Genomic DNA, 24933 nt, shown 5'->3' on the forward strand with positions numbered 1-24933 from the left:
CCCATCAAATAGATAACCATGCTAGCTTTAAAATCGTACACACATATATATATTTTTTTTTTTTTGAGCAGATTTCTCAGCCGATTTGGATTTGCTCTCGGTGCTGGCTTAGTGCGCTAATAATATCTATTACAATAGCACATAAATTAGATCGTTTAGCTTAGGGTTATATCTTCTCAAAATGTAAAAACTACCAAGGAGTTATCCTCTTTCCTATTGCAGATTTTCTTTACAATTACACAATTACAGGTGTTTCTTCTTGGTGTGTGTTATGTTATGTTGTTGTTGTTGTTGTTGTGTTTCAATAACATATATATATATAGAACAGACTGTGTGTGAAATGGGGGTGTGCCCAAAAGGTGTTTGACTTAAGTACAGGCTGTGCTCTACATAGATTCTTGCTCTCCGTGCCAGGAGCTGTGGTGTAAAGTCTAGATAAGTTTGCAGTGTAGGTTAAAAATGCACAAGAAATGTTCGATAACCAAATGACTTAACATTTGCTCTCAGGAACTATAGATCTGAAGTTAATATGCAACAGATCAGAGATCCTTAAATTCAAGAATGTTAAAATTCATCAGAACTAAAGTTTATAGTAATGTACAATCCATTCAGTTTTCAAGTTTCTGAATCATTAAAATGTTTTACAATTAGTCCTTATTAATTTAGACGAGTTTGAGTTGGTTTTAGAAAGCTTTCCTAAGTGATTAAGGTTTTGTGACATTGTTTTTAATCTTTCTACATTTTAGATAAGAAATAAATCCATTTTGATCATTAAGTGTGTGCTTGGTGGTTGTTCAGTTTTGGTTGGTTAGTAGTTGGGTGGTTATGATCCATTACGATCGCAGTTTTGGTTTTTGGTGGTGTTGTCAGTGAGTGGGGATCCAAGGAGAGCTTCATTGGCTAGGTCTGCTGTTGCTTTTATATCTTACACCTAAGGCTTGCCATACAATTCTTTGTGTTTTTCATATTTTTTGGCCATGGAAATATATAGGAAATATTCAAGGGCTTGATGGTTGCTTTGCCTGCCTCTACATAAGATATATACTTCTTTATATATAGGCTTTAATATTTAAGTGTATATATAACGTAAGTGTGTATAATAAGAATCACAAAGATGAAATGACTTGCGTTTAGAGTCCGAATTTAAATTAATAACAAAGCTGGGCGCATAAAAGATCCGGATCTCTGTGCTGTGAGCATTGTTCACAAGAAACTATGGTAATAATAATAAAAATTATATTAATTACAATATATGGGTGCCAGGACACGCGCTACACGATAAATAAATATTAAAAATATACACTCTCGACAGTTGAACTTTCTCCTTAGGTTGGGTTTTTTTTTCTTTCGATTACTAATCATCGTCCTCCAGCTCCTCCTATCCATTTGCCTGAATGAATTTCCTCTTCAGTTGGCGGGCGTGGTGACTGCCTTTGGTCGCCGTATGTGTTCCGATTTGTGATAAAGGAATTTATAGCTTGATTTTTGCTTTTCCGTATGCTCCACAAAGGAATCTGCAGTTTAAGTAAGTGTTAATTTTTATGTTAAAACTTTGAATTGAATTATTTACCGAAGGAGATATAGCCCAGGTTGTCTGTATCCAGCACATTGAAGAGCGCCTGAGCCTTCTGCTCGTTTATCTTGCCGCCAGCGTGTCTCATTAATCGCACAAAGCTTTCCCTGTCGATTTCCTGACTAGATTCGCTATAGAGCTATGGAATAGGAAACATATTATATTAAGTAAATTTCTATTTTAATAGATGGTAAGTATATTACATTAATCAGGGCACGCAGGAAGGTCAAAAGATCGGAATTCTTCAATTTGCAGAAGAGGGAGCACAGCAGGAAGCTTTTCAAACTCACGGAGCCCATTCGCCGCTAAATGAAAAGAAATAGACGATGCCGATTAGAAAGAGAAAGGCAGATACATAAATAAAATCAAACCAATTCGATTAGAAACTACTAACGTGATCGAGCAGGGCAAACAGCTTGTGCAGATTGGTGTTCTTGAGATCCACCTGGAGCAGTTCAGCAAACGTACTGATGTCCAGCCTGTCTGTGTTGGACAGCCTGAGAAAGCCCCTGCACAGCTCAGCATCCCGCTGGCTCTCGATCAGGCCCAACTTCTCGATGGTTCGCTCGATTTCCACAATATCGCCAGGGAAGGGAATCTTCATGTCGCGGGCACGGCTCATCACGATAACATCCTCAAAGGAATAGTCCGAGGTTGGTACTCCCAATGCCCTAAAAAGTAGGTTATTTATAAGAAATCCAAATTATCCTGTGATCTTACAATAATCTTCATTGATAGTGTAAATAAAGTTCTTAAACAAATAGTTCTTATGTTCACTGTAAACTACAATATGGCTGCTATAAATAAAACGGCCAAAGGAAATGCCCCATTTAAGTTTTACGAAATATATATTTGTACATATATTGGCGAAAATTTCCATTTCCGAGAATCCAATAGACTGTTGCCCCACTTACTTCGCCATCACCTCGCGCACATTGTTGGCATACAGATTGGCATCGGCCACTTCGTCCGCCGACGGCGTGTAGACGGGCAGATATTCAATTTCACAGCGGTTATAAAACTGCGTCATCGTCAGCCATAGAAGACGTAATCTAAATGAAATATCAAATCAATATTACATTATTATAATAAGATATCATAATATTAGTTATGGAATAGTGTTGATGTCTTTATGATATTAATCGTAGAGTAAGGATTAAGATTTTATAAGAAAATGATTTTAGCATCGTGGCTTTCCACATAAATTCTTCTACTCAGGGATATCTTTTCTTGGGATTCATCGGAATGTAATTTGCTAACTTTATCATAAACATAACACTGTTGAACTGCAAGATCTTGCCAAAATTAGACAAATTCCTTAGTCTTAAGATAACTCACACTCCAGGTCCATCCCAGGTCCATGTGAAGGTGTCATACTTATTCGGATACTTGAGAAGCACCGGCTGGACGGGCACGCCTGGATAGAAAGCGCCCGGCTTAAACTTGATCAGGGCCGTGCGATTGGTACAGGTGCCCTCGGCGAAGATGACCACCTGTGGCCAGTCTTCGGTAGACCGGGCACGGTCAACAATGTCCCGAATGGTGTTCTGACGGGAGTTGGGATCCTCGCGCTGCACATAAATGGGCTGGGCATAGTTTATGATGCGTCCGAGCAATGGAATATCCGCCGTCTCCCGCTTGGCCACTATCGAGGGCGGGCCACTGGCCACGACCAGGATGGAGTCCACGTAGGAGGAGTGCGGTGCCACTACTAGAATCGGTGCCTCCTTAGCTGTAGCCGCTCGACCCTTCATGGTCACATAGTGAAACGATCCGAAGGTATACACCATGCGCATGCCACAGGCCGTCATGTATTGCATTTGTCTGAAAGGTGTGAAAAAAAACAAGTTAATTAGTCAGAGATTCAGGTGAGCTTGTAATGTATATTATTGACTCACTTCCGCCAACCGGTAAGGGGTTTTTCCTTGAGATCATCCAGCGTCATGCCATAGAGTCCAATGCAGGCGAACATCCATGCGGAGATCAGGGAGAGGACGCAGCCCACAACGCGAATGGGCAGCAATAGCACTGTCAGAACATAGACCTGTAAAAGAAAAACCTGGATTAGAATTCGGGTTTGGAATACCTAATTAGAAATGAAAGTACTAAAATTCCGAAGCAATTTGTTTTTGTATGTTAATCTAACATGAGGGAAAGCAAAATTCTACTACCCTGACCATCGAATACCCTTTACTTTATTAACCATTTTTATAATAAGTGTACGTTGCTAAAAAATGCTCTATCTGTTGCAGATGTTAAGCAATTTTAACGTAAATTCGTATTATTATTAAAAGCGCCATCTGTGTGTCGGAAAACGTACTCAATTTAAAGAGCTTGGATTACTGAAAAACTTGAAACGCAGTCTTAATGATCTTTATTTGATTTGGCCAACAGGTCATAGAAATATATATATCTTAAAAGTATCTTCCGTCAGCTGCCAAAGCCGTCTAGAGTTCACTTTTAAGACCGACTATATTTACTATATACCACTGCCAGCGTGGCTAGAGATACGAGATTCGTCTTGGCATGTCACCAGCTAACCCTGGACAAGGTATACACACGTAGATTCCATTGCTGCAAGTCCTACAGGACCAAGGATAGCCAGGCGGCCATCAGACAGAATCCTCCGATGGTGGCATATGGCTGCATCCAATTCTCGCCCGTCAAGGCGCGATAGTACATGGAACCACTGAAGAATAGGGTGCCCGTGATCATTAGGGTTCCGCTAAAGATGGGATAGTGGGCCAGGGGCATGGCCATCAGGGCGAAGGAGTGCAAAAAATGGATGCGATTGGCAACATCGGCATATGCCTGCGAGTCCAGTTGCTCCCTGACATTATCTAAATCCCGCAGTATATACTTGCAATAGGCACCCATAAAGATGGCCGATGCTCCGCTAATCCCGGCCAGCCTCACGAAATGGTAATGGCATCCAGCTAAGCAGTACAGTGAGCTATGTGAACGCACAAAAGAATGCGCTGATGGATGCAGCACCACGATGCAGTCATCCACTGGAATTTTCTTTGGATGCAACCTAATGCTCTCCAGAAAGGCATTAACCGACGAGATGATCTTCTGGAGGAATGGACTGTCCATAATGATATAGTCCAGGTTATCGGTCATCGCTATTGTGTAATTATTCTTGCCCAAATTTTGCCTGCTCTGCCTGCCACAATAATTTTGACACAATGCCAAAAATGTAATGATGTACAGTAGAACTTCAATAACACAAATCACTATCTGCTAGAGCTGCAAAAGCATCGTTGTCGACTGCAATCGATTTTTAAGTACTTTTCAGTTGAAAAACTCGATACTAAAGACTTTTCATTTGCTGACATTAAAAACAAAGAACACACAAAAATGATAAAGTTCTTCGATTAAATGGAAAAGTTTCATAATTTTGGTAAAAAAAAAAAAGTAATAAATTTGTAGTAGCCATAATTTATAGAAGGAAATGCAAAGAATAGAAAATACAACTTTTACTATCGTTGATTAAATAGATTCCGATTAGATTACTTCTTATAAAAAACCAGACAGATATGAAAATAAATACTTTTCTTTCAATTCCAAACTTAAGTTTGTGAAGTATAATATAAATAATAAATAATAAACATTTTATTAATCTCCCAGTGCATTAGCACTCAATCGAAATGCCATATCACAAATAAAACCAATCATCGGATAAGAGGCCAATCACATGGTTAAATATTCGCATTAATTCGCATTGCTTATTGGTTTGGCTTATTGGATTATATTTAGTATACTATATGGAACCCACAAATCAATGGTTCCCCAAACATTTCCATGTTTACATTCGCCAACTGCCCATAAGCAGGCTTTAATGTTGATAAGGGATTATAGCTGTTGCTTATCAGTCAAGTGGAGGCCCGCCGTATACCGCACTGAACTTTGCATGTCGATCCGGCCCTCTTCACAAAATCGATTCCCAGAAACAGCATGGAAATAGCCCGGAAAGACCAACCACTGTCTGGAGGGTATTTTTGGTGAAATAATCATGGATTACAGTTTAATTTTGAACATTTCCAGCATTCCAAAGATCACTCAATTTTCTTATCTCCATGTTATGTTTTATAAAACAACTTGAAAATTAAAGAATTTGAATTGTTAACGATTAAAGTCGTCATTTAATATCAGTCAAATTATTCTCATTATTACAACTTTTAGTTTTAATTGTATTACCCAACAAGATCATCATATTCAAGTTTCATTTTCATACGAATTGTTTGGGCCGCAAGTCACATATACTATATATAAAGATATGGCTAAAATTAGTGCATGCCAACTGAATGGGAAGTAGCCGCAATGTCAGGGCCATTAAAGTGCCTTGAACTTTGGTCGGAAGCGAAATAAAAGCGAAACGGGTTTTTGTGTTTTGTGCACGCAATGAATAAATACCCCCCATTCCTCCCAAAAAACCCCACTTTTTCGCCAGCTCTCAGGCTTTATAATATTATTCATATTATTTCAGTGGGTCAATGGCTCAATGAGTGCCCTGCTTCCTCTTTCCACAATTGATCTCAGACTCTCAACTTAGCTATTTATATATATATAATGTACGAGGTGTGTTCAAAAAGTAAGGTGACTCTTCAAATTTCGCGAATTTCAAATTTTTCGATTATCGAAACCTTTTAGAAGTTATACGAGGTGTGTTCAAAAAGTAAGGTGACTTTTCAAATTTCAAATTTTTCAAATTTTTCGATTATCTTCAGTTTTGGGAACAAGAAAAAGTCACATGGGGCCAAATCCGGTGAATATGGTGGCTGAGGCATTATTGTGGTGTTGTTTTTGGCCAAAAAATCCAAATCCTTTGATCCATATTTTTCGATAGCAAAAAATCGCCGAGCTCGCAAAATAACTTGTAACTTTACGCCTCTCACAACCAAACAAAAGAGGATGTTCCATTGAAACTTGGTACAGATGTTAGGGAAGAGTGTACCAATATAACAAAACAAAAAAATCGATAATCGAAAAATTTGAAATTCGCGAAATTTGAAGAGTCACCTTACTTTTTGAACACACCTCGTATATATTGCAGTTATCAGTTTTGTTTTTGGATTTGCAACAATTATCATTTATTTTTCAAGACTTTGAAACTTGACTCAGCGATAGCGCCATTTGGGTGCGTCACTGAGATCGGTTATAGTATGACTTCTACTGATTATATAGTATTTGTTTACCTCGCTTGATTATTAAGGCATATGGGCTAATGGGTATACACGAGAATATTGTTTTAAAAATACAAATTAAGTGCTTCTGTATTCTATATTGTATTTAAAAGCATTTTTACGTGATCTATTGCCGAGGAAAGGCAATTGCTCGTTTGCCAAATCAATCATTCTAGGAAAAAGGTTCTAGTCATTTTACAACCAAATCTCTATTTATTAATAGAATCTAGAATATGTGCAACCAAAATCCGTTAAACACGCCATAAACGGGAATTTTAGTGAATCAGCCAAACAATTAATCAAAAGTGAATGAAAGGGTATAAGGTTTGACTTTTAATTCGATTTAAATATCTAATTTCATTGATTTCAAAGAGTGTCAAAATGATAAAGAAAATGATTTATTAGGGGTTAGACACCTTGTTAAATATATATAAACTCTAATAATATACCTTAATGCTGAAAGAATTGTGTTTGACTGGTAAGTTCCAAATATTAACCTGATTACAAAACTGACGTCTTTAACTTTTTCTCTGTGTATCTATTAACAGAAATTAGACCATTTCCCGGGCAAATCTGCACTGATCCGTAAACAAGCTGAAACACTTGTATTTGCTTTTGTTTATTATTGTGTTATTGCCGCTCGCAGCAATTAGTGCTAAGTGCAAATAGCGAGCTTTACCAAAATATGGTAATTACGGAAAAGGTGGGTCATCCAAAAAGGGATATGTATATGTACATATATATTTGTATGTATGTATGTATAACAGGTGGCAAACTCTCCCATTAGTCCACGTGCAAGAAAGTAGAACCGTTTTGCTGATTACCTGATTATCCGGCGCTTTAAATGCAATAAAAAAACCTGACGTTGCAACACAAGGCAAAGATAATATATATATATATGTATAACGGAAGGTGGGGTGATATATATTTGGGGGGTTTCACGGTGGTATGTATGGAATCTGAGCCTTCTTATGTGACAAAAGCAGGAACGGTTTAAAAAAATAAATGAAAAAGTGCAAAGAAATCATAAGACTGACCTAAAGATACCCGGTAATCTAATTAAAACAAAACTATTTGACTTTTAATCCCAGATTTGGACTACAAAAATGTTAATTTATTTGTTGTGCGTCGTTGGTAGTTATTATAAGAATTTACATTGTATTTAGGATTAAGTCAGTCTGTTCAAGAACTATGTCAATAATTTCAGCCAGGGTGTAGTATTATAATAATAGCGAAAATGTGACATTTCCGCTAATAAGTGTTTCAAAATGCAATTTATTTGGTGAAAATCAGAAAGGATAGGGTAAAATGACAGTGATATAAGAACTCGATACAAAAGATTTTGTTTTTTTTATTATAAATGTAATATATGAGCAAAAAAGATTGTTCTTGCATAGTAATTTATAAAATGAAGTCATTGTAAGACCGTTTTTGTATTGTCCTTATGAAGATTGACTGATAAATCTTCGGGTCACTGGCATTTTAAAACGTTTGCATCTGTAGGAACCCCTAAATCTTTTTATACCAACGGTTTTCCTTTATAATCTCGTATATTTTTTATATTTTTATCTTTAAGGTTTTTTCGTAGGATTGCAAGATACATCTTAAAGAATTATCTTGCAGATCTTTTTATTTAGCCCCTATATCGTTTTATCCCAATATACCCTTCCATCTCTCTTAAGCACCCATTAAAAAAGGCCAATGACAAGAAAGAAAACGGGAATAAAGCGGAACAAGACACCCAGCAACGTGGTGAGTGCGAGCGAGAGGCAGAAACATTTCTGCCAACACCAACAACAACTATAACAACAATAACGGCACACATGCCAAAGAACCGGCGTCGCAGCAGCATTAGCAGCAACAAAAACAAAAATAATAATAACAACAACAATCCTTGTGGGGCGTAACAACAACAAAGAGAACAAGAAAATCATACGATTCTCGCTGCCGCCAGCAAAAAAAACGTTGACGTAGGCAGAGACGTCGACGTCGGCAGATAAAATAAAATGAGAAGGAAAAAGCAGTATAAAAAAGGAGGAAGAACAGCAAAAACAATAACAATGCGAAAAAGAACAAGAATATTGAACCAATGTAACGGCAAATGCATGTCAAGTGCAATACGAAGGAGAGAGATGGGCGAGAGAAAGCTCTCTCTTTCTCTTCGGCTCACACTCTCTCCACTGGAGATCGCCAGGGGCGGATGAGGGGTAAAATTAAGCAGAATGATAGTTTGTTTTCTTAATTTTCATGAGATTTTTAAGGAGGAAATCCTTTAATAATATTTTATGGTTATTTAACTGTTACAATGGTGTGATACAATCAAAATCCCCCTTTGGATGCGCACCTGGAGATCGCACATGTGCCTGATTTGCATGAATGGAAGAGAGAGATGACGAGAGGGCGAAGAAACAGTAGCGGAGGAAAAGGAGCAGCAGGGGAGACTCACCTTGGCCACCTCAATGTGACTCTCGATTTCGATGCGATGGACGAACGGATTTATGTAGTTGTACCCCTTGGATGCCCACGTATCCTCCTCAGAATCGCGTTTCGACAGGCTGGCGGCCACTCCCACATCGCCGACGCCGCCTACCACCCCCGCCGGCGGCACTTCCTCACTGCCCGATGGCTTAATTGTCGACGTTGTCATTGCCCCTATTATTTGATTCACTTCTTTCTTTCCTTTTTTCTTTATAACTTTTGATATCACACCACGCACTCCCGCACCGCAGTTAAAAAAAATCAAAATAATAATAAAAATAAATAATAATAATAACTATTGTGTGTGGTCTTCACTGGGCCCGACTAGTTTTCAAACCGCTGCTTTCCGAGTGGATTTCGTTTTTGAATTCATATAAACCGTAAACTAAAATAATCCCATAGTTTATTGGATTCTCTCACAACAACAAACTGCGTTTTGCAAACTCTCTGCTCGCACTGCGCCATTTCGCAACACTTCTGACGCGGCGTTGTGCAGTACTGCTTGGTCAACCGATAAATACTGTAAAAATACCAAAGCACATACTGTTTTCTTTTTTTGCTGATCGGGCAACTTTAGTTTACAAAAAATCGCTTTTTAAAGTTATAATATTCCTAAATTGTATTTATAGTTTAAAAATGTATATTCTGATATGATGCTTAAAAAGTATAAAAAATATTGTGTTCCTTAAATATCTACATAAAATGTTAGACTGAAACGCTTATCGCTTAAATATGGTTTCCTTAGATTACATATAAGATAGATTTATATTTATGTCAATATTACTATTTTACTATAGAATAAAATATCTATAAAAACAAAATAAATAAGTTAGACAACGTGAAAAACTCTTATAAGCCATCATAAATTTTTTTCAAAACGTTCTGGCAACGCTGACGAAGTAGGCGCCAAAATTGTAAGTTCAAAATTCCAGCGCTCCTTTGACCGTTTGACCGATTCCATTTCACGTGCTTTCCAGACACAGCATCGCGCCACCCAATCGTTTTATGGCACGAGTCGGTCTAATCTAAATCTTAATCTGTGGCAGCAGACCCATAGTTCACGGCCCGCCGTCTCATGTTTTGGGAACGTGTTTTATTTTGCCAAACAAAAATTTAACTTTACGATCTTCATCGAAAACGTTTCCAAGGCAGACACCTAGTTAGCGAACATATCGAACATATATATACAAACGTCTAGGCTATAGCTTTATCAGCGATTGAGAAACGCCGACCGATCCAACCAGTTTTATTCCGTCGCGTCTTATAGTTAGTTTTTCGAGATAAAACGGGTTTTTTCGGCGATGTGATGATCACCTGCAATCTCATTTCATTTTTTTTTATTTCGAGAGCGACGAGGCGCCATCAACTGTTATACGCTTGCGCCGATGACCTTGGTGAAGTTTATTCGCCGCCCTTTACCCCGTGACCTTGCCCAACTCGATTCCGTTTGCACGAAAGCGAAAGGAGTGTCGCATTTCAGGGGAAAGTTTTAGTAGTACAATACATAGTAGTACATATATTTATACGTAAAGTTGTAGTTCTTCTGGTTGACCGAGCCCCCCTTTTCCACCGCCCACCGCATAATCAGCCAACCGCTTCCAAGGCCGAAATAGCAATTTTTAATGACTGGCTGTGTTTATTAATTGACTTTTTATACATATATTTTAGTTATGCGATTTTTATTCAACCAAATCGTTGGAATTCGTATTGTTATACACAATTAGTTATAAAAATAGATAAAGCCATACTATTTACTCTTAAATTCCCTAATAAATGAGACGCTTTTGTTAAAATTTAATAACTATTATAAAATTATATACATTATATTTATTATGTATATTAACTTATTACGTGTTATGTTTACATATATCTTAAAGTGCTATATATTTTTATCTTTAATAAAAGTATTTTTGTTTGTTTTATTTGTTTATGTTCTTATCTAAAAATTAGATTAACTTATTTGTTTTACGCTTTGTATACAAAATTAGTTTTTGTTTCGACCTTGAATTGTATATGCTTTTAAGAGTTTACTTTTTAAAGGTTTCTATATGTTATGTGTAGATATTAATATTATTAATTTAGTGTTAAATGTTTCCTAGCTTGGGCAGTTTATTTGTTTTTCCTTTTTACTGCCCAAAATTTTGTATCTTTTCTTGATTTTTAATGATTCATACTATTTATAAAATGCAGAGTAAAAGTGTTTTTAATCTAAAAATAGTCCTTATGTGAATACATATTTTATTATTATTTAAGTGCGTATTATTTATGCTTTAGTCTTTATTTATTTAAATCTTATAACACAAACATGTGCGTTTATTACTTTGTATATTTTTTTTTATTATATTACTATTTTTCAGTGATTTTCACTCTGGACGATTTTGAACTTTTTTATGGGTTTTTTGTCGCTAATTTTGTTTTTATCTTTTTGCTCGGTTAATATGTGTTTTTTTTTTGCCTGAATTTCTGTCAGATGAATTTTCCGGATTTTGGCCAAGCGTCACGTGAAGTTATTTACAGTTGCCAAAAACGTATTATAATTAATGACTTTTGTTTATAAACGAAGGCCGGCGATTTTCACAAATTTTCCACGCGGTTTCGTTGGCTGCAATGACCCCTTCATGTGTGAGCAAGATTGCCAATGAGTGGAAGAGAGAAAGATAGTGTGGGCGACGTCATCATCATTGACGTCACAGCCTACATCGACAGCGAAAGAGCTAATATCATACGATTAAATGCTGTAAAAAATCGATTATTTTGTATATACAACAAATGCGATGAGCAAGCGCACACGGGCAAACCCCCAAATACAACCACATAAACACCCACACATACAAGCAGGGCTTTTTTAGTGTGTGTAAGTGTATATGTGCCATGGGGCGAGCCCCCAAAACTGGATTCCCAGAAGCATACGACAACAACAAAAAGACCAGAGAAGACAACGAAGGTATAACAGTTGAAGGTGACACCGGAGACCCTGGCGGTAGGACATGTTCATATAACAGTTCTGTAATCCCAACATTGGCTGACGAAATCGGTGGAGTTCAAGGCGTGGCTGGGCGGCTGGTTAAACCCTATCCCTTTCCCAAAAACCCAACTGGAACCAGTTGATTTTTTCATCTGGTACCTTGGCAAAGGGGTTTTAATCCAAAGAACCTGTTATAAACTTCAGAAGCTTTGTAAATGGAATTTTTCTAGAAAAGAGCTCTAGCTTAAAAAAGGAATATATTATTTAGATATCAGAGCGACATGTAATTGGATATTCATTTTGTTTTATTAGTAGTAAAAGGAACCATAAAATTAATGTATTATATATGATGAAATCGTCTTTTATGACGAAATAAAATCGCAAATAATTTCAATCGTATTTCCCTCTGCGAATAATACATTCGAATGTAAATATGTAAGTAAATACATAACATCTACATTTACATATACGCTAGTATAAAAGATTTTTACGACTTTTGTAAATTATATTATAAAACTAAGTCCATCAAAATACCTGCGAGTCTTAAAAATAAATATAACAATAAAAAATACGAGTTCTTTATAACTTTACTAATTAAACTTAAAGTTAACAAGTAAAGTTTAAGAACTCTACTCTCCTTAGCTAAATATTTGGAAGTTTAAATATATATTTCCTTTCTTTGATATTTGTTATTCACCTAACACAATTCAAACGATTTTTTACCACTAATACTACTTTTCTCTGTATCATTTTGATCATTCACAAACAAAGTTTGGGTGCACTTGAAATGATATTTCTCTGCTCAGCTGTCATCATTGCTCATTTTCAAATCGCTGACTCATCGTGTTAATGCACCAATTGTGTGCGGTTATCGTATATATAGAAAATGATATATTTGATGTTTGTATACATATATATACTATATATATAGACTCTACAGTAAAAACTAGTTTGGTTTCCAGAAAATCTGTAAAAATTATTATTTATATTCAAAAGGAAATATCTTTTTGAGAATTTCGAAAGTTTTAAGTGCTTTCATCAGAAATATAAGTTTGCTTTATTGGGAATATCATATATTTGAAAGATCCCCATTGAATAACGAGCACTGTAGTGTTCTACTTGATGAAATGGACTGACACGCCTCTCTTGGAGCCCCCTCCGAGTCAAGTGACTTGGCCCCTCTTTCCACCCCTTAGCACCTCTTCAACCCCCACCGTTCACTATTTCGCATTTCACCAAAGCAATTTCCGCAACTGCAGATAAGAAAAAGAACCACTCCTTGTCTCGTTTGCCATTATTATAATCAAGTTTAATTCATATGTACAAAAGCACCTTTAAAGAGATTGCTATGAACTTGACAGGCAGTTTGCAAGGTTCTTATCAAGTATGTGTAAATGATCTATAAATCCTGATCTTATGGATGGAAGTTTTTCAATAAAAAAAATGCAGGTTTTTGAATAATATATATATATATATTTATATATATATATATATATATTGAGTGTATCTCCCACTTCGGTTTCGAATGTAATATTCATAGTTAAATATTATTTAAGTTTTTATTATAGTTCCGATGGTGGAGCCTACAATGCTAATCACATTTGATTTATAATATCCTGTGGGTTTCTAGGTCTTTTAAAGTACACCCCACTTTGGTTTCAATTATAGTATTCCTTTCTTTTTTTATGTTAGTACCTGTTATATTAATCACATTTGATTTATTATATCCTATAGGGCTTATAAATCTTTTAGAGTATCCCCAGTTTCGGCTTTCAATAAAGTATCAATTTTATTTTTCGATTGTCGACTGTGTGTTCCTGAGTAACGGAACGTGTAACCGAGCCAGATAAACAATTAATCATTTCTGTCGCACCAGCCAACACAAACGCACACACAATCATGTAGACACACCTACGAATATACTGTACATGCACACATTTATAAGTCTTAAAGAGAAGGGGGAGCGTCTTTTTATAATAAACTTCTTGAAATCGTCAAAAAGCCACTGAATTTTTAATGCACTTTGCACTTTGTGATTTTTGGGTTTTATTTTTGGAGCTTTATTACGCCAAACTGGCGTAAACAACTAATGGATTTTGTTATTGTGGCGAAATAATTTCGCAAGACACGTGCAGCACCTTGTGTGGGAGGGAGATGGCGGAACATAAACGGAAAGAGGCAGAGGGAGTTGTAGTTGTAGTTGCTTTGCCCCCAGACGTCATCGTACTCTCGTCCCCTCTCTTTCCATCAGAGGGCGCGTGAGTGAATGGAATATGTTCACAGCAGGGTACAAAATATTAGTAAGCCTTGGTTTCTTACCGCATATGGTTAAGGAGTTATAAAAACTAAATGTCAAAAAAGATTTTTAATTTATCTATTAAAACTAGACGGACTTAAAAATCATGGAACCACCTGACTTTCAGCTACTAGCATATTTCCCTCGACTGTTTGTGTCTGGTCTTGTATAACAGTTATGAGGCCACATGCCAGCACACACGTTTGCAGACATGCCCACTTACAAATATATCTACATCCATATGTATAAAATGTGTGTATGTACATACATATGTACATACATATATTTACATTCGTGAATATACTGAAACTGGTAGTTGAAAACACTTTAGTTGCCGTTGCCGCAATTGCGGACGAGCCTCTTCGCAAAATGTGAAATAAAACGCAAGGTAAAAACAACTATTCTGCAATGTATCGATTAAAATGCAATTGTTTATGAAATCTAGTTTCAAAAATATGAAAAACCTATGGGCAACAACAAAATTCCAATGAATGGAGAACGGAAAAACGAAAGAGAGAGAGAGAGCGGGAGAGAGAAGAGGAAAAACTTTAAATTGGGCGGCACATACCCATACAAGCTAACTGGATGGTTCTCGGTGTAAGGGGGTGGGACGGGGAAGACGAGCCCCACGGCACTGAAATAAAATTCATATGTATGTATGCATATGTACATGCGTATGTACATACATACATATGTATTGTATGTATGTATGTATTTGAGGATGTTGACGCGTCGGCAGAACTTGACAATTCCAAGAAGCGGTAACAGTAGTCTGAAAGAAGGGGGAGAGATGGAGTGGCGACCAACAGCTAAGCAAACTTGCCCTCTCATTTCTGGGTAAAGCCAGCAAGCTCTCTATTTCTCTCTTGTTTCAGCTGGAGTGGCACTGTTATACTAATACATAAGCGGTACTGAGAGAGGGAGAGCTTAAAGAGAGTGGGAGCTCGGGTAGTAGGCGAAGGGGGCTGTTAGGGGGTTCAAGGAACGAAGCCAACACGCAGGCAGCAAAAATAACATAGTGTAGAGGCTTTTAAATGCGCTATAATAATTAAATTTGGAAAAATATTTATTAAGACATAATTTTAGTAAACTTAATTCAGCTCACAGATTTTAGGGCTTCCTATCGTCTGTATAAAAATCAAAAAATCTCCTAGACTAGATTCATAGTCTACTAAAATATTTATGGTACATTTTGTTATAGCAATTAAATGTAATCCAAATATTAATTCATTAACATTTTTGCTTTTTAATATACATAAGTAGAAGAAAAATTATATAAATGAAAAAAATATTATTTAAACAAAATAAATATATTGTAAATAACATTTTTAATAATTTAAGTATGGTATAAGATCACACAAAGACTGATCAGTACAAGATTCCGTTACACCCGACAATGTGTAGGGTATCAATATCAACCAAATTGCTGACGACGACAAAAGGCGGCTCTCTCATAAGCGGAAGCAAAAGAGAGATTCGCCGCCTGGCCCTTGCAGTTCCGCGTTTATGCGATGAAAAGAACAAGATTTAAGAACACGATTGTACGTTCAAATTTCTAATACGATCATTGTGTATCTATTAAATATAATATTATACTTAAAGGAAAGCTCGTTAAAGTTGCAAGAAATCTGATTTCTTATAATATTTATAAAATGAAATAATATAAAATGCTTATATCGTGATCAAAGTAAGGAAAGTATACAAATGTAAAGGAAATTATATTTGATAATTCGATGTTGTGTACAATACGGATGACTGTTTACGCATAAACGCGCGCTCGTCTCTACATCGTCACTCGCTCACTCTCTATTTCGCTGGCCCTCTATATCCCATTTGTAGACCCCAAATATTGCCGTACATATATGCGCCATATCTCCAACCATTCCGCCCCAAAACCGATTTTCAGTTTTTGACCTTCAAGGTTCCTTCACGACGCGCAAACGGGAGAGAGCGCAACGTCGCCGCCGCAGTCGTCGTCGACGAGGGCTGCGCAGCAGCAGCGACAGCGAAAAGTGAGCAAAAGTCGGCGAGTGAATTTAATTCCGTAAAAAACGTTTCGAGCGTTTGGACGCGTGCAGCGGACGAAAATAAAACACGGAGAGAGAGCGTGTGTAAAAACTCAAAGACTCAAAAGACTCGGCAATAGAGCAGCCCCAAAAAAAAAAATAAGAAAAACAGCAAGAATTCACTGAAAATTATTGCAGAAAAGAAAGAAATTGCCAAAAAGAAAGAAAAACATCGCGACTGTGTAAATATACAATTGTAACATTTTTTTTGCCGTGTGAGTGTAAGCTAAGCGAACGAAAAAAAAACTTAGAATGGATCGGGAGCTGAACGGGGCGATGAGAAACGTGTCTATTAATGGCGCCCAACTGAATGGTCACAATAACGGTGGCATTGGCGGTCAAGATGAAACGGACCGCGTGGGCGTGGCGCAAGGAGGCGGGGCGGTACTGAGTGCAACAGCAGCGGCAGCCACAACGACGACAGCTACAAAATCAGCATCAGCAGCAGCTACAAATGTCGCCAAAGCGACAGCCACAACAAATTCAACTCACAGCCCGCAGCAAATTGCACTCTTGTCCGCTGCAGAGAAAAGTAAGATGGTGTACGAGTTATGTCAGCAGCTGCTTTTAACGGACGAACAGGTCCAGGAGCTGTGCTATCGCATCCTGCACGAACTGCGACGCGGTCTGGCCAAGGATACGCACCCGAAGGCGAATGTCAAGTGCTTTGTAACGTACGTCCAGGACCTGCCCAATGGCAATGAGCGCGGCAAGTTCCTGGCCTTGGACTTGGGTGGCACCAACTTCCGGGTGCTGCTTATTCATTTGCAGGAGAACAACGATTTCCAAATGGAGTCCCGCATCTATGCCATACCGCAGCACATTATGATTGGCTCGGGCACCCAGCTGTTCGATCATATTGCCGAATGCCTGTCCAACTTTATGTCGGAGCACAATGTCTACAAGGAGCGACTGCCACTCGGTTTCACCTTCTCATTTCCCCTACGTCAATTGGGCCTGACCAAGGGTCTGTTGGAGACCTGGACCAAGGGCTTCAATTGCGCCGGCGTGGTCAACGAGGATGTCGTTCAGCTGCTGAAGGACGCTATCGCCCGGCGCGGTGATGTCCAGATCGATGTTTGCGCCATTCTCAACGACACCACCGGAACCCTGATGAGCTGCGCCTGGAAGAATCACAACTGCAAGATCGGTCTGATTGTGGGTACCGGTGCAAATGCCTGCTACATGGAGCGCGTAGAAGAGGCGGAACTGTTCGATGCCGAGGATCCGCGCAAGAAGCACGTCCTTATCAATACGGAATGGGGAGCCTTCGGCGACAATGGCGCCTTGGACTTTGTGCGCACCGAATTCGATCGGGACATCGATGTGCACAGTATTAATCCGGGCAAGCAGACTTTTGAGAAGATGATATCCGGCATGTACATGGGCGAGCTTGTGCGTTTGGTGCTGGTTAAAATGACCCAGGCGGGCATTCTGTTCAACGGACAGGACTCGGAAGTTCTGAACACCCGAGGCCTATTCTTCACCAAGTATGTGAGCGAAATCGAGGCGGATGAGCCCGGAAACTTTACCAATTGCCGCCTGGTGCTGGAAGAACTGGGATTGACCAATGCCACCGATGGTGATTGCGCCAATGTGCGATACATCTGCGAGTGCGTCTCGAAAAGGGCAGCTCACTTGGTGTCCGCCGGCATTGCCACTCTGATCAACAAAATGGACGAGCCAACGGTGACGGTGGGCGTTGATGGCAGTGTGTATCGCTTCCATCCCAAGTTCCATAATCTGATGGTGGAGAAGATCTCGCAGCTGATCAAGCCGGGCATCACCTTCGACCTGATGTTATCCGAGGACGGTTCTGGTCGTGGAGCGGCCCTGGTGGCGGCCGTCGCCTGTCGTGAGGACATAATAAAAAGCAAGAAGTAGGCGTGGCGGCGAGATAAGCAGGAGCAGGAGCCGGAGCAGTTGCCAGTAGGCGATAGGAGCCAGGAGGAACCAGGAGAGTCGCTGGAGCAGCTGAAGCAGTCCTAAGAGAAAAAGCAACACACACATACACACACACACACTAAAGAGCAGAGCGAAAAACACCTAGTAAAAGGCCGCGGTGGCGTATGCGTAATAATTACAGTGGAGCCTCGCTAACTCACAAAGGCCCTGCAACAAAACAAACAAAAATAAAGAAGCTGCCACAAAGAAAAGTAATTGGAAAGCCTCCTCCTCCCCAAAAAAAAAAAAAACAAAACAAAACAAATTACATGCACAGGGCATCTGCGAGTTAGTGCGGCTTGACTTTAGTATTTTAATTAGGCAAAAACCAGGTTTTTAACAAGAAACTTAACAGAAAACCCCACTAAGAGACAGAAGATCTGTGGCATTCTATCTCTTTCTCTCCTAGTTAAAGCAAAAAACAAAAGAACGAGATAACTAAAAAAAAACACTATGGATCGATTTTCGATTTTTGTTGAAGATTTGTTATGCTATTATATAGATATATATATATATATATTTATATATATATATTTACAAAAAACATAATATACACACACGAAAAACATAATGTTTGCGTATATATAGTACAATTTGTGAAACGAATTTCTTTTCGATTTCGATTGAGACAAGAAATGGTTTTTTTTTTTTTTTTTGGTAATCCCTCCCCTGAATAACCCGCCTCCCCAAGCCCCCCAAGATAACGGAGATACTTAAGAGCAAGCGAGAGATGAAACTGTTATACTACTGTGCTACAAGCATTCTAGCATATCCTGCAGGAGAACGGAAAGAGAAACTGTAAAACCGCGCACATTGTTAAAGCAAAAACGAAAAAAGCAACAAAAAACAAGCCGCTAACGAAGAGACAGACAAAAAGAGAGAGAGATAGAAAGAGAGATGGAGAAAGAGAGGAATACTAGGTAATGCTACGGTGTCCTTTCTGTAATTGTAAATGTTTATATAGAACCTATTACGAAGCGTTATATGATAATACTGCATACATATATATTTACATATATATATACATATATAAATATGATATATTTAGCCACTATATTACTAATTTTTTTTTTGTAATGTATTGCTTGTCTTTGTTTAGTGAATTTGTTTGTTGTTAACACTTAAGCAGGTAAAAACTAAAAAAAAAAAAAAACTGTTTTTTTTTTTCCTTTTGATATAGAAACGCACTTTGTGAGCTATTATTTATGTAATTGTACATTTGACCTAGTTTAGTGTTTAGTTCTTATCTTAGTTTCTAAATGTCGTCGAAGAAGCCCGCAATACAACCAATATATATCCCCACCCCAATCCACCCAACCCACAGAGCCCTTAATTATATTTAATTATTGTTTACGAACAACAACAACAACAATGGAGGAAATGCGAGAACCGAAAGGCAAATAAGCGAAATGAAAAGCAAATAAAATTTGTTCTTAATTCATACACAAGTAATTGTTATTTATTTTCAATATCTTATGATTTGATATTATTTGGTTATCAATATGATTTGGTTTTGATTTCTCATCATTTTTGCAGCTGCTGGCCGGCATGCTCAGGCTCAGGCAACAACAACAACAACAAACTTTAAAAATTCGCAATCATGGCAAAAAACGAAGACACATTTTTTTGGTCTAATAATAAGAGCAGGGGAAGCCTAAGAAATATGTTATAAAGAATATAGGAAGAACGAACCAGTGTTTCTATTTTTCAACAAATAAACAAACAAACAAAAAGAAAAGATTGTAAAATAAACTTAGCCCATGTTAAAAGATTAAAAACAAAGAACTTTCGTTATCAAAAAGCGATTTAAACATAAACTACTAAAAAAAAAAAAAAACCAAAACTAAACACACAAATCGAAGGCTTGGAGAAGATGAAGATGAATTTAGTAAATGATATAAACAAATGGAATGTTTGTGGACAGTGAAACAAAATAAAAACGATTGAACCAAACAAGAAAGAAAATCAAATGGCAAACAAAATATATGCGTGAAACGTGTTCTTTTGGGTCTGTCTAATATTTTGTGGTATGTATTTGTTTTGCCGCTGCAATTTGAATTATTTCTGTTGCTGCAAACTAAAATTATACATCATCAGAGGCAATAACAATCAGTCAGCACTTTGCTAGCTCAATTTTGTTATTTATATTACTCGACCATATGGTACCCTACGATCATATGGGCATATAGCTTCTGGCAGCTGGTTTGTTTCGGCATTATAATAATATGTATAAATTGAAGACTGAAAGAAACCACTTTTATTAATAGATATCATCCATTATTCTCCTCAGTTCACAATCTTATTTGCCCAGCTGGGTACTTAAATACATTTTTAAAAGGTTTTTTAAAAATATTTTTTCTGTAATCTATACTCCATTCTGAACTGAGTTTTAACCAAAACGATGAGGGTATAAAACTGCCTTAGATAATCGACAAAGTATAATTAAAAAATGTTATAAAGTTGTCTCTAATTTGACTTTTTATAATATAACATTTAATTTTAGTAAGGTTTTCCCTTCTTTATATTACAGGGCATTTCCACTGTCGCAATCAGCCGCCGCTCTTGGGTCTTACGTAGTCTTTCGCTGCTTTTGTAGTCCATTTTAAATTGAATCATTTGCAGTCGAGTTTTCGTTTGACGCATTTGAATTACAAGTGCTGGACGGCGAGGCAGACAAAAGGCTTGATTGAGCCATTGATCGTGGAAGTGGTGGGGGGGGGGGAGCAGGGCTGATCGTTCGATAATCGCCAAAGTCTCTCTCTATGTCTCTATAATAGTTGATTGGAATCGAATGTGAATGAAGGGGCAGGCAGTGGTGGCTGGGGAAAAAGTAGGTACTTATACCTACGCTGGACTTGAGTTCCGCGAAAGTTGTTTATAGAATTTCAAATGAAAACGATTCTCGTGAAACCGCGAAAGACGAAACGGGATGGCAATAAACAGTGCAATCTCAGCCAAGTCGCGATCACGTTTTACTGCGGCACAAACCCAATTTAAATATCTCGAATGCAAATTTCAATTTACAAATGCTGAAAGCAATTCCAGCTTGCCTTATTGGCGTCGGGAATCCCAAATTGGTGATACCCTTTGGGTATTAACCAGATCGAAAGTGAGATGTCTCCATGTCTATACTACGATCCATTATAACATTAATTTGATATTGAAAGTTATCAATGAAGGGTGAGAACCCCTATTTATTTTTAGCCTTTCAGCGAATCGCTTTTAGTTCCAGAGCTTTGAATGCACTTGAAATCGCATTGCACTTGCCTTAACCCTCCCCAACAACCCCACTTAGCTCCAATTAACACCTGATGCCCTTGATTGTTGCTCGACACCTCATCTCACACCCCGCTCTCAACCAACTATTCTTATCTGCCACCACTTGTGGCTTATCAGGGGCTCACGCCCTCTCCAATGCAATCGCCGTGCAACGTCAGTGATAAGGGTGTGACTTTTCTGGAAACCCCGATTAACCGCCCACCACCCACCAATCAGTTTTCGTTTTAATTTCACTTGATTGTGGCTTTTCAGGAAAAGAAACTTCTCGCGAACACCGCTGCGTATGCGCAATTTGATATCATGCGATAATGGAAGATGGCCTGACTTCAAATTACAAATACTTTTCGGTTTCAACAAAATCTTTGCAACATGATCATATTCTATGATATCAATAGCAGTTTTCTATATACTTATATTAAGTCTTCTGCCCACAAAGCTCTTTCATTCCACAAGTAAATAATATATAGCCAGAAGTTAAATAATTTATCAAATTATCGCTTATACGTCACCGTGCCAGCGAATCAGGTGGGCGTTGACCACGCCCCAGCGCAGAACAGCGACCGCCTTCTACGTCAGTTGAAAGAAGATTTATCATTGGACGATTGGCGAGACAACGAAATTCTTTTCAACATTTTCAAGAGCCCTGACAGCTGTTTTGTTGTTGTCGCAAATTTTCGCGTTAATTTTGCGGCAATTTTACAAAATATGCTTTGTATTTTCGGTGCGCCCAGTCAGAAAAAATAGAAATATCGAAAAGATTGTTTTTTCGCTGAGATAGTTTCAATGTGCTGTTAGCCAGAGAATCGAAAACCAAATACGCAATAATAAAAAAGATATATGTATGTAGAAAAAAAAAGGGGGCCAGCCAGAGCAAGAGAGGTTGCAGAACTTTTGACGTCTGACAAAAATTTGCTCACTTGATCTGTTAGCTATCTGCTTCTCTTTTCCGCATTCTCTGTCTCGATCTCGCAACGTTTAGAGTATTGCGTTTGTTGTTATGCAAATCTAGCTAAAAAGCATTTCAAGCGACAGCAAAATGCAATTTTCGAAAGTGCGAAATGGAAATGCAAAAAACGAAATGCGAAGAAAAAGGCAACAATCATGTGAGTGTCAAGCAACAACAGTTGCCTCTCGCCTGTATATAATAATCACATTCAATATTTATACTCACAATGTTCTGAGTTTGTTTTACCCATTTCTCATATTTTTTTATACTTTGTTTTTCACAATTTACAGGAGAACGATTGGCTGACAGTCTACTAAGCACAGTGCTCTCGTAAATTATTTGCCTTCATTACGAACACTTGTCATATGAAAAAAAATACATAAATTGGTAGATAAATAAATAATAAAATATAGCATTTATGATAAATGTTGGAATTTGTGGGAATACAATACTCATTTACAAAGCAAAACTGTGCAGTGTGGCCTTACATCTTGAAGAATTTACGACAGAAAGTTGCTAGCATGGTCACACTTTATCATACTATGAAAGTAGGCTCAAAAATTTATATTACAATAATTTCTTTCACTTTTTGTAACGTTTTAAGTAACACTTTTTAATATTCATTAAAGAATTGTTTATCTTTTTTATTTAATTTTGTAACAATATTTAGCCAAAGACTTGTCATTGTTTGTTACATTTAGTTCAAACTTTCACTTGCGGATACGGAATGCAAACATAAATCGAAATCTTAAAGCTGTTCGGTAGACTTAAACCAGTTTAGATGAATGCAGTTCGCATATAATCATGGCAGCCACGTCAAATGACAGGAAGGAGCAACGTCAAACGAAATGTTTGGGGTGGAAAAAGGGGGTACGCGCTTTTCCAGGAACCAAATGCCCAGTGCTGAATTTACAGCCTAATCCATTCTCTAAAGTTAGGGATTTTGAAATGGTACTAATACATAATAATAGCCAACTTGGTGATGGAAAGATGGGCTAACATCTTAGTTTGATTAACACAAAATCGCTAATAAAAAGGTGTTGTAACTTTTCTTCATAAATAGTCGTGTCCCTAACTATTTAATAACCGCGAATTCAAATCGAGATAAACCTTAGATCAAATTCCAGTTCTATTTCTGGTTTGACATTCTTTGACATTCTCTTTCTTTTCCCCAATCCAAAAAAAAAAACTTAGAAAACGGGCCATATCTCAGATATCAAATCTTATCGTTCGGCAGCGTGATAAAACCTTTGATTTCTCACTCGGTAGCTTTGACTTGACAATTGCAATATTCTACGATTGCCCAGATATGGCGTATAGAGATTGCCAGCTAATCACTTGATGCGAGTGTATTTCGAGAGTCAAGATCTTGAAAGAGTTATATCTATATATTATATATATTTAAAATATATAGTATTACTCAAACAACAAAGTCAAATTCCCCACTGGGTTGGACATTTTTGCCACCACCAACATTCGAAAGCCACAATCAACAATCATCCACAGATGGTTGCCGTCATTTCCTTTGGCGATCTTGTTTTATTGCCGTTGTTTTCAGCGAATAATTGGGGTTATTAGTTTATAACTCTTTTGTTTTTCAGCGCCACGAAAAACAATTTGGTTTGCCTAATTGAAGCTGCTTTTTTTTTTCGGTTTTCGCCTGGTGAATACTTTCGAGTGCCCGGTGATCGTGTGCCTTGCTGGGAACTTCGAGTAATTAATTTTCCGCTAAATTGCTTTAATTACATTTCAATTTAAGCTGGCAAAAATCAACTAAAAATACAAATAATTGTCAGACGACAAAAAGCCCAGAAAGAATGAGTAATTAAAATAACAGGGAAAGTACAGGGAATATATATAGTACTTAGTATGCGATGAAAGCAATTGAGTGATATAATACGGCTAATTAAGATCAAGATTATATGGGATACGATGATACCCATTGTCACAAAGTTATTTTTGCATTACGTAAAACCGAAGAGTGCAATAAACTCTAAAAATATGGTCGTAAACCTTAATTATTACCAAGGTAATTATTATTATTTTTAAAGCAAGTTTTTAAAACATCGTTAATTAACAAAAAAAACTGTGTTTAGCCATAACACTCAAAGTCATTGATATTAGTCTTGCATAACCAAAAGCAATATTAACTTAAAACAAAAACCGTAAGTCATCATAATAAATAATATGGGTAAGCTGA

The 24933-nt window shown here is 37.5% G+C and overlaps 4 protein-coding genes across 4 annotated transcripts; 2 read left to right on the forward strand and 2 right to left on the reverse strand.

Annotated features, from left to right (window-relative positions):
- Positions 1-21: 21 nt before the first annotated feature.
- LOC108103149 (lysophosphatidylcholine acyltransferase) lies at positions 22-9704 on the reverse strand. The gene is made up of 8 exons (XM_017208522.2): positions 9206-9704; positions 3472-3617; positions 2912-3397; positions 2488-2625; positions 1968-2244; positions 1777-1878; positions 1571-1712; positions 22-1514 (listed from the first exon to the last, which is right to left on the reverse strand). The coding sequence occupies exons 1-8, from the start codon at positions 9404-9406 to the stop codon at positions 1408-1410; spliced, it is 1599 nt and encodes a 532-aa protein (XP_017064011.1). The 5' UTR covers positions 9407-9704; the 3' UTR covers positions 22-1407.
- Positions 4001-4822, reverse strand: LOC108103150 (transmembrane protein 256). The gene has a single exon (XM_017208524.1). It carries the CDS (start codon positions 4694-4696, stop codon positions 4157-4159), a length of 540 nt encoding a protein of 179 aa, XP_017064013.1. The 5' UTR covers positions 4697-4822; the 3' UTR covers positions 4001-4156.
- Positions 7411-9199, forward strand: LOC108103151 (peroxisomal membrane protein PEX14-like). The gene is made up of 2 exons (XM_017208525.1): positions 7411-7462; positions 8442-9199. Exons 1-2 carry the CDS (start codon positions 7445-7447, stop codon positions 8664-8666), a joined length of 243 nt encoding a protein of 80 aa, XP_017064014.1. The 5' UTR covers positions 7411-7444; the 3' UTR covers positions 8667-9199.
- A 6730-nt stretch (positions 9705-16434) lies between the features above and the next one.
- LOC108103160 (hexokinase type 2) lies at positions 16435-19951 on the forward strand. The gene has a single exon (XM_017208542.2). The coding sequence runs from the start codon at positions 16817-16819 to the stop codon at positions 18446-18448; it is 1632 nt and encodes a 543-aa protein (XP_017064031.1). The 5' UTR covers positions 16435-16816; the 3' UTR covers positions 18449-19951.
- The last annotated feature ends 4982 nt before the right edge of the window (positions 19952-24933 follow it).

The sequence above is a fragment of the Drosophila eugracilis genome, unplaced genomic scaffold (assembly GCF_018153835.1).
Source record: "Drosophila eugracilis isolate 14026-0451.02 unplaced genomic scaffold, ASM1815383v1 contig_649, whole genome shotgun sequence".
NCBI classification, from domain to species: Eukaryota; Metazoa; Arthropoda; class Insecta; order Diptera; family Drosophilidae; genus Drosophila; species Drosophila eugracilis.